Below are 10,369 nucleotides of genomic sequence, written 5' to 3'. Positions count from 1 at the left end.
TTCCACCTTAAATGGTGCATTGCTAAGGTCCTTGTTGAGCTCTGTACATAGTCCAGAATAACTGCGGACACTATACGGCTCACCTTTTGTGCTACAGGTAGAGCCACAGAACTGTCGAAAGATCAAGCTCAGACATATACGCTATAAATGAGGCGACCGTCCACGGGTTAAAATGTGAATGGGAATTCTCGTAATCGACATGATTGTCTATTTACAGATAAAGTCTCGCCCTTCCACAAAAAGAGCCAACCAGCTGTTTTATGCCGCTAGCGGGAAAGGACAGGGGCTCCCACGCCATGTGGAGATCTGCGCAAGCGCAGTAGCCACAACATGCCGAATAGTCACGTGTTTGGTGTATTATTGAGCCGAACACTGCAAACTAATTAATGGAGGCTTTGTCCGATTTCATCAGTGTTTTCACTGATTTCAAATGTGTTTTTGAATCGGCAATTTGAGCTCCAGTCATATTGGCCTGTCCTCATTTATAGAGATGGGAGACTAGTCTTGTGTTGCCGGCTCTGACGTCATCTAACAGAGGGCTCATTTAGGACCCAATACAGTGAGCAATGTCCCAAAGCAACTGCTTGCAACACTGACAATATAAGAACACAGTAATAAAAATATATATTTCCATTTATTTGAATCGTGAATGGACAATTAATCACGTGGACAATTTCAACCAATAAAACAGTCAGGAGAGATGACGTGTCAGGGGGATAGGATGTAGAAAACTGTTGCTAATATTTGTTAGCAAGCTAACACACACTAAAGGCATTAGCTCGATAGCGGATAGCAAGAGCACGATAGCTAGCTTTACCTGTTGGTATCAGCTGTATAAGCCAGCGTAGCAACAACAATATTATATTGTTGAACTTGCTGATATGTGATTCACATTTAATAAATAAAGTTAAATAGCGACGCTTTATCCAGATAAAAACATCTCAGTAATGATTAGTAAATATCTATAATCTGGTATATAAGTATGACAGTCGCGTGAAGATGGGCAATTAATCACGTGCACAAGTTTGACCAATGGAACAGTCGGCCTTCAAATGCAGCCTGCGAAGGATGCAGCCTCTGAATTGGGACACACCAGCGGAGTGATACAGATGTGGTGTAAAAAGGCTACGTTGATCAGCTCGAGAGGTCGGAACTTACTGCTGTACAATACACCTCTTTCTTAGCTACTGTGCCTAATTTTCACGTATTTGCAATGAGTGTTATGTACATATCCTTACTGCAAACTTAACGTTGATATTAAATCTGTTAGTTAAATAGTTGATCGATCAGAGTGTTTCATTTTAAGGTGGTGGTGGTGACCTGAAAAACGCTCTTGTCGCTGAATGCAATAAAATAATCACAGCGATGCTGAGAAACAATGAATGCGCAGGTGTCCCAATACTTTTGTCCATATAGTGTAAGTTTAAAACGTTTCCTACGCAGAAATGACTGGCGATTTCAAAAGTTGTGAAGACAGCCAGCAGTGTAACCTTTTCCCTGGTGTCGCTAGAGGGCGCCACTCTAACTTCGCTGTTGGTGTCGAAGGTTCAGCAGTAAAGGGAGATTCTTAAGCCATGCAGGTAAAAGCATCGGTGTAGATGTGTGTTTGAGGCTCACCTGCATGTCTTTATGACCTAAAGGTTCACTGGACATTGGGAATAGCCCCAAAAAGTAGCATATTCTTAGAAAAGTTAAGTCCATATCCAGGGAGAAGTTGCTCCTATTGGAATTTTCCGTTAAACCTTAAATGGTGCATCAGTTACATTACTGCGCCTACAAAGAACTGTTTAAGCATTCACATGGTTCTTTGAGTTGTCATGGTTCTGCATAGAGCCATCGCCTTTACTGAGCCATTACTTAAGGAACCTTCCTCCCATTAATTCTTATACACTTACTTCCAGCTTACATCTTTCCAGACTTGCTTGCTTCCATTCAAAATTGCTTTATTCCAGACTCTCTTCCAAACAGTCTCATTTCCAAACGTCCTTCCTTCTTTCTAAACTGTCAAACTTTCTTTCTTACAAACATCCTTCCTACCATCCAAACTTAATTTCTTCCAAATGTCCTTCCATACTTACTTCTTTCCTTCCTTCCATTTCTTCCTCCTTACAAAAATCCTTCCTTCCAAACCAACGTCCATCCAAACCAACTTCCATCCAAATGTCCTTCCATCCAAGCTTCCTTTTAAACTTCCAAACTAGGGGTGTTCTACACATAGTCATTCATTTCAATACAGAGACAATACAAGCTCCAAAAAGAATACAGTGAGATTATATGATATTAAAATATATGTAATGGGGAGGTAACAGTAATATGAGACATACATCATCAATTTGAATAAATTTAAAAATGATTGATATTCTAAAAAGACACAACTTCAAAACTAAGAGAAAAGTTGTGTTTCATTTATTTATCTTCCAGATATTGCTTTTCCCAGGCTCTGTCCTCTACTATAAACTGAGGGTCTACGCATGCGCAGAGTCGCTAAATAGCACAGCTCAACGAGTAGCGCAACTCGACAGAACACCCCCGTCCTCCACTGACATCTAGTGTTCAAGATCTTTCAGCAGAGGAAATTGGAAAGAAATGAGTTAATATACCAGATTTATTTCAGAAAAACATGTGTTTAATGATTTCAGTGCAATAAACGCAGATTAAACTCTGGTGAGTAACATGCTTTAGGTTTTTTCAAAATAAAGAACATCCCAGAAGATCTCCATTTCATACTGAACACGCTCAAATACAGTCAGATCCTTCCGCCAAAAAGTAGTTCCACAACAAACGACTTACAGCTATTCAATGGGAACAACTTCAAAACACCAGGACCGACTAATAGATGGTTCACTAAGGTCCTTGTTGAGCTCTGTACATAGTCCAGAATAACTGCGGATACTATCTATAATCTGGTATATAAGTATGACAGTCGGGTGAAGATGGGCAATTAATCACGTGCACAAGTTTAACCAATGGAACAGTCGAGGGATCGGATTTGGCACGACACCGGAAATGACTGCATGGCGGCGTCGCAATCATGACCGCCGAGTGGTTTAAGCCTTTGCAATTAGGTGTGTCCCAGGAGTTGCGTCCTTTAAAGGATGGTCAATAAAGGTCTAGCCTTCAAAAGTTGCGTAGACTGCGTAAACCGAGCCGAAATGAGAAATAAGTGTACTCTACGGCGGATTTCCTGTTTGCGCCACAGCACTGCTGTACCACTGCTGTTACCATTGCGTCATGAAACGAAACTCCTAATTTTGTAGTTGATCTTTAATTTGGATATATATTCATAAAATAAAAATAATATTTAAAAAACAACTACAACAACAACAAATTATAGCAAAGTGTGTTTATTGACATCCTTGCTGGCACGCAATGAATCTCGGGACATGTTAGCTGGCGAAAAATCGTTACCACGGAAAAGAAGGGCGCAATTCTAGGCCGCATACGGAGGAGCCTATGAAATGCGACAGAGTAGTCGCGCTACTGTGACGCAATCGGCCTTCAAATGCAGCCTGCGAAGGATGCAGCCCCTGAATTGGGACACACCAGCGGAGTGATACAGATGTGGTGTAAAAAGGCTACGTTGATCAGCTCGAGAGGTCGGAACTTACTGCTGTACAATACACCTCTTTCTTAGCTACTGTGCCTAATTTTCACGTATTTGCAATGAGTGTTATGTACATATCCTTACTGCAAACTTAACGTTGATATTAAATCTGTTAGTTAAATAGTTGATCGATCAGAGTGTTTCATTTTAAGGTGGTGGTGGTGACCTGAAAAACGCTCTTGTCGCTGAATGCAATAAAATAATCACAGCGATGCTGAGAAACAATGAATGCGCAGGTGTCCCAATACTTTTGTCCATATAGTGTAGTTTTAAAACGTTTCCTACGGAGAAATGACTGGCGATTTCAAAAGTTGTGAAGACAGCCAGCAGTGTAACCTTTTCCCTGGTGTCGCTAGAGGGCGCCACTCTAACTTCGCTGTTGGTGTCGAAGGTTCAGCAGTAAAGGGAGATTCTTAAGCCATGCAGGTAAAAGCATCGGTGTTGATGTGTGTTTGAGGCTCACCTGCATGTCTTTATGACCTAAAAGTTCACTGGACATTGGGAATAGCCCCTAAAAGTAACATATTCTTAGAAACGTTAAGCCATATAAAGGGAGAAGTTGCTCCTATTGGAATTTTCCGTTCCACCTTAAATGGTGCATCAGTTGCATGCAACTGATGCAACATTTAAGGTGGAAAGGAAAATTCCAACTACCCCATTAAGCTTAGCCTATTTCTAACAGTAGCAAAACACCATGCCTTGCACAACACGATTTTCGTGAGATATTAGATTACAGAAGCCATACAATTGATACCATCTTCTCATTTGGATCATCTGGATGATCTTCAGTGCCTCTCTTTCTGCTTTTGTCAGATGTCCCTTAGGCAGCTGTTAAAAATGCTGGGGCTTGGGGCAGTGGCTCTAACATTAGGAGTGGAGTGGTTGGACTGGCTGGCACGCCGCCTGAGGCCCTGGAGGAGCCCCTGGGGGCCCTTGAAAGAAGTCCTGTTCTTCCCTTCGCCCATATCCTGCGTGGAGCACCTGTACAGTCCAGGCCAGGCTTTTCCATGGTAAAATGTTTGCTTGTGTTCAGTAATGCAGTATTTTTGTGTGACACATGTAATTCTGTCTTTTGTTTACATATATTGAAGGTATGGAGCACTTCATGACATTGGTGCAAGCGTGTAGCCTAAAACAAATGTAATAGCAGGGGTCTCAAAATGAAACGGGGGTCACTGGTCTTTTAGGAGTACTATACTAATATCGGCATTCTATTGGATTCAGATCCAGGGACTGTGAGGGCCCCTGAAGAACACCAAACTCATTGTCATGTCAAGAAAACCAGTTTGAGGTTGCGTCCATGGATTCATGATGTTGGCGCCAAATTCTGATCAAGGTTCATCAGACCAGGCCATGTTTTTCCAGTCTCCAGCTGTCCAGTTTAGCTGAGCCTGTGCCGAGCCACTGCAGCCTCAGCTTTCTGTTCTTGGCTGAAAGAAATAGAACCTGACATGGTCTTCTGCTGTTGTAGCCTATCCAACTCTTAGACTTAAACTTAGGGTTTGATGAAGTGTGGATTCTGAGATGCTTTTCTGCTCACCACACCTCATTCTTAATGTTGGTGGGTTGAATTTTAAAGATCAAAAAGCCATTAAAAGCAGTTGTAGCTAAAGACATGGCATGATGAGAAGGGTTTCTATTGTCCCAAATAAGTATAGGTTTCGGTTTGATTTGTGGACCTTATATAAGCATGCAAGGGACCAAATTAAGCTGTTGTCTGAATTGGTGGTCAGTAGTTTGAGCCTTTTGCTCAAAGCATGTCTCATTTAAATTATTTACACGTTATGCAACATTTAACAGCCTTTACATGCTAACACAAAGGAAGTAGAAAAGAGAATGTATAGAGTGAAACCTTTATGGTAAATTCTGACAGCCCTCATAAACCTGTAAATTTTTGTGAGTTTACCACAAGGAAGTTGCCCCTGAATGGCTGACAGAGTTGTAAATAGTAGTGGGAAACTCAAGCATGTTCCCTGAGGTTACGGGTTGTGACATATAGCCAGTCAGAAGGCGCGACCAAGCATGTTATCAGCAGAACATGCTGGCAAGCACTGCATCAATTTAATGTATATAAGTATAAGTATAAGTAACACTGGAACTCTGAAATCACCAGGTGTGTAAACGGTTGTAAAGTTAAGTGTACCTGAGATAAAGAGACAGGGCCCATCAGTAGGCAGTCACACTACGTAAGCAATGACACTGGTCTGTCCCAGCAAATATACCGTACAACTTTTTTGGTGCTATATAGAACCGTCTACAAGAGGCATTCCTCATTTTTGAAATAATGTTTACCTGGCGTTAATTCATTCTTCTACACTAGCTTACATCTTTCCAGACTTGCTTGCTTCTATTCAAATTTCTTCCTTCCTTCATTCATTCATTCCTTTATTCCAGACTCCCTTCCAAACAGTCTTATTTCCAACCGAACATGTCCTTCCAAACATTTTCTTCCTTTCTTCAACGCTGTCAAACTTTCTTCCTTACAAACTTTATTCCTTACAAACGTCCTTCCTACTATCCAAACTTCCAAATGTCCTTCCATACTTACTTCTTTCCTTCCTTCCATCCAAACTTCCAGACTTTCTTCCTTCTTACAAAAATCAATCCTTCCTTCCTTCCTTCCTTCCTTCCAAACCAACTTCCATCCAAATGTCCTTCCTTCTTTCCAAACTTCCTTTTAAACTTCCAAACGGAGGTTGAGAGACAATACAAGCTCCAAAAAGAATACAGTGAGATTAAATGATAATAAAATATATTTAGTGGGGAGGTAACAGTAATATTAACCATACAAGATCAATTTTAATAAATAAAAAAATATATTCTTTGATATTTTAAAAAGACACAACTGCAAAACCAAGAGAAAAGTTGTGTGTTTCATTTATTTATCTTCCAAGTATTGCTTTTACCAGGCTCTGAGGTTGACCTGTTGCATCTCTTGCCTATTGTAACACCTCTAGCTCAACCCACCAACCAACTCTTTGCTCCCCCGCAGCCTCTGTCCTCTCCCCCACGGCCTGGACACCTCCTTCTCCCGGCTTCTGGTGCACCTCCTCTCGGCACATGTGTCCCTAGACCTGTGTGTGTTCGCCTTCTCCCACACGGAGCTGAGCAAGGCTGTGTTGCTGTTACACTGCCGCGGTGTGGCAGTACGAGTGCTCACAGACCGAGACTACATGTCCATCACCGGCTCTCAGATCGGCGCCCTCCGCAGGGCAGGTGCAGTACAGCAGCTTCTGTGATGTCATGCACATACACTACTGTTTAGTTCTGAAACAGTGCTCTTTATTATTTTTGTTGTTTTATATACAGTGATAAGTTATTTGGTGTAGATGTTAATGTTATGAAATAGATATTAAAGGCATTTTGGTTTGATGATTTATTTAAGTTATTAAATATTTTGTGAAAGTCAAGATTTGATTACTACTTAAACAATTATAAGGCATATTCACTTTATTATAAAATAATTATTTTTATACATTTATTATTAAAATAATATTATACAAAATCATTCTGATTGAAGCCCAAACTGCTAAAATGCTAAAGGCCTTTCCCTGCCATAACATTAACACCACCTGCCTAACATTGAGTAGGTCCCCCTTGTGCTGCCACAACAGATCTGACCATTTGAAGCATGGACTCCACAAGACCTGTTTCCAGTGATGTCTGGCACCAAAACATTAGCAGCAGATCCTTTAAGTCCTAAGTTGTGAGGTGGGGCCTCCATGGATCACATCAATGAGCTCTAGGTGCCACCCTGATGCCAGTTCACTGGTTGTCCTTTCTTGGTGTACCTTTGGTAGGTACTGACCACTGCATGCCTGGGAACACTCAACACAAGACCTGCCTGTGGTTTGGACAAGTTCTGATTCAGTTGTCTGGACATAACAGTTTGGCTCTTGCCAAAGTGTCTCAGATCTTTATGCTTGCTCATTTTTCCTGCTTTTAACACCTTAATCACCTTGAAGAACTGACTGTGCACTTGCTGTTTGATATGTAGATCCCACCTTTTGACAGATGAAGCCACTGTGGATGAAGACAATCAATGTTTTTCACCTGTTAATGTTATGGCTGATTTGTTTACAGTTACAGTGCACTTATAAAAATAAGAGTGCTTGAGGGGTGCTTCAAATGGTTCTTTGAGCACTTCTTTTAAACCGTCTAAAGAACCTTTACTTGAAGTTGAGGTTCTTTCCCAATGTAAACCATCACTCTCACACATCTTTATTACAGACATGGTTCTTCATGGAGAGGCATCAGAGAGGGTGTGATGCAGTGTTCTTGAATGTGATCCACATGACTCAGCACTTTTGCACAACCAGAATTGCTCCACCAGTATTTTACTGATCTCCCAGCTTACCTCTAAACATCTTTGGGACTTCAGGCACTTTTAGTTGTAATCTGATAATTGTGCACTGTGCACTGTGAACTTCCACTACTGTGGCTCATCAGTTCTGGTAATAAACGGTAGATTTCTACATTGATTCCAATTACATTTTGGCTTCTGGGTCAGATTAACAATGCAGAAACTGGAGCTCAGACCTTGAAATAGCCCAGTGACGAGGATTAATTCAAACCAGAAACAGAAGCCAAGATGATTTTTAAAAAGGTCGGCCCCAGCTACACTCTATGTCCAAACGTTTGTAGACACCCCTTCTAATGAATGCATTCAGCTACTATAGGTTGCACTCATAGCTGACACAGATATGAAGATGCGTGCACACACACATGCACACAGCTTGTCTAGTCCCTGTAGAGAGGTTCTACTAATATAATAGGACTCTTTGGAGTAAATAAACATGAACATATTGGCTCCATGCTGCCTAATGCCAGGTGTGGCCTAGAGGTTTGCATTGAGTTCCATCCAATACTTTTGGGGTAAGTTAGGGATGAGGTGGGGTGGTTACCATCGAACATCCTGACCTCACTAACGGTCTTGTCTCTGAATGCAATCAAATCACTCCAACAAAATGTGTTGCTGCAGCTACAGCCTTGACTCTTCTGGAAGCTAGATGTTGGAACTGATTGCTGGAAATATTAGTGCTACAACATTGCTGAGGTCAGGTACTGATGTTGGATGATTAGTTCTGGTCCACATTCAGAGAACCTGGTTTCAGTCCTCCACAGTCCAGTTCTAGGGGAGTTTATATCTCTCTAGCTGACACTTAGCATTAGGCTTGGTGACCTTAAGCTTAATGTTCTGCTGCTCCAGAGTGTCCCATTCAATTCTGAGTGCCTTTCTATGGAGATCGTACATCATTAGCACTTACCCTTGTTTTCCACAAGCACTTCCTGAGTGAAGACCTGGAGGAACTTGCTGCAGGCCAGTCTCTGTTAGCTAAATTAACACTGTAGTTCAAGTAAAACAAAGAAATCCCAACAGACCTTATACAGTCTGTACAAAAGAGTCAGTCATGATTACAACAGATGGACCCACAAGCACACACAACTCTGATTACAACACCAGGCAGCCTCAGCATGTGCTGTCTTGTACTGCATGCATTATTACAGTAAACAGTTCATTATTTTTGCAAGCTGCTCCAGGAGCTGGAGTGATGACTGCTCTTTACAAGCTGTGTATGATTAGGTGGTTTCTGATGTACTGGTGGTGCAGAATTTCGTGAAAAGAACACTCTCCAACTGAAAAATCTGCCAGCCAGCACAGACTGAGGCTAAAATCTGCGTAAAAATCATGTAGTGTAACAAAAGAACAGAAGAGGGTTCTTTGACCTGTAGCATTAGTGGAACCTCTTTTTTTTAAGGTTATATAAAACAAAACATCTCCAAAATGTGTACTTCTCCTAATTCTTCTAATCTAACCATACTAATGGTTCTTTGAGTTGGTTCTGTATAAAACCCCAATGCCTTTTCTGAAGAACACCATGTTAGTATATAGGTGCTCCAAAAGGCTATATTCTAATGGGAGTACTTCTCCACAGGGACTAGACAAGCTGTATGTGTGTGTGCATTTGCACATCTATGTCAGCAATGGGTGCAACTTCAAGTAGATGAATGCATTCATTAGAAGGGGTGTCCACAAACATTTGGGCATATAGTGCAGTTATTTATGGAACCAAAAGTGATTCTGAAGTCACATGGCTTTTGTAGCATCTTTATTTTTTATGTAGATCTACAGTGAAATTGCATTTACAGTCTTGGTAACATTGATTTCCAGTGTTTTGACAGGTGTTGAATAGTGTACATGTTGAAGTTGGTGAGATCTGCTCTAATCGTAGCTCTGGTTACTGTGCCAGGTATCGATGTGAGGCACGAGATGAGTAAAGTCGTGCACATGCACAATAAGTTTGCGTTGGTGGATGGAAAAAAGCTGATCACCGGCTCCCTTAACTGGACCGTCACCGCCGTCCAGAGCAACATGGAGAACGTGATCGTGACGGAAGAGCCGGAACTGGTGCGACCCTATCGGGACGAGTTCCACAGACTGTGGGAGGCTAACAACCCAGCCAATCACAAACACCATTCGTCCAGCGCCACGGCAACAAAGGGATTGCTGACTGGCGAGAGTGACATGTAGTTGGCTCTGGATCTAAGGTGAATTCTCTTTAATGATCAGTTTGGACTTTTTGGACGGTGATGTTGAGTTTGCTACAGAGTGACGGATCACTTTTGTTCGGTTTAAACTATGTTGACTGTTTGGCTTGTTAGTGTTTTTTGTTTTTTAGGTAGAAATTTTCATTATGCAATATCATTGCTCTTACGCAAAAACCTTGTATCCCTATTTTTGCAGTTTTTACATTTTTCTCACAT

At 41.5% G+C, this 10,369-nt stretch overlaps 1 protein-coding gene across 1 annotated transcript; it reads left to right on the top strand.

Annotated features, from left to right (window-relative positions):
* Positions 1-4,417: 4,417 nt before the first annotated feature.
* On the top strand, positions 4,418-10,176 carry pld6 (phospholipase D family, member 6). Its single transcript, XM_072657712.1, has 3 exons — positions 4,418-4,614; positions 6,597-6,820; positions 9,856-10,176. The coding sequence occupies exons 1-3, from the start codon at positions 4,418-4,420 to the stop codon at positions 10,134-10,136; spliced, it is 702 nt and encodes a 233-aa protein (XP_072513813.1). The 3' UTR covers positions 10,137-10,176.
* Positions 10,177-10,369: the final 193 nt, after the last annotated feature.

Source organism: Salminus brasiliensis, chromosome 15 (genome assembly GCF_030463535.1).
Source record: "Salminus brasiliensis chromosome 15, fSalBra1.hap2, whole genome shotgun sequence".
NCBI lineage: Eukaryota > Metazoa > Chordata > Actinopteri > Characiformes > Bryconidae > Salminus > Salminus brasiliensis.
The sequence above is the reverse complement of the archived record's forward strand: the minus strand, read 5'-3'. Positions and strand labels throughout refer to the sequence as shown.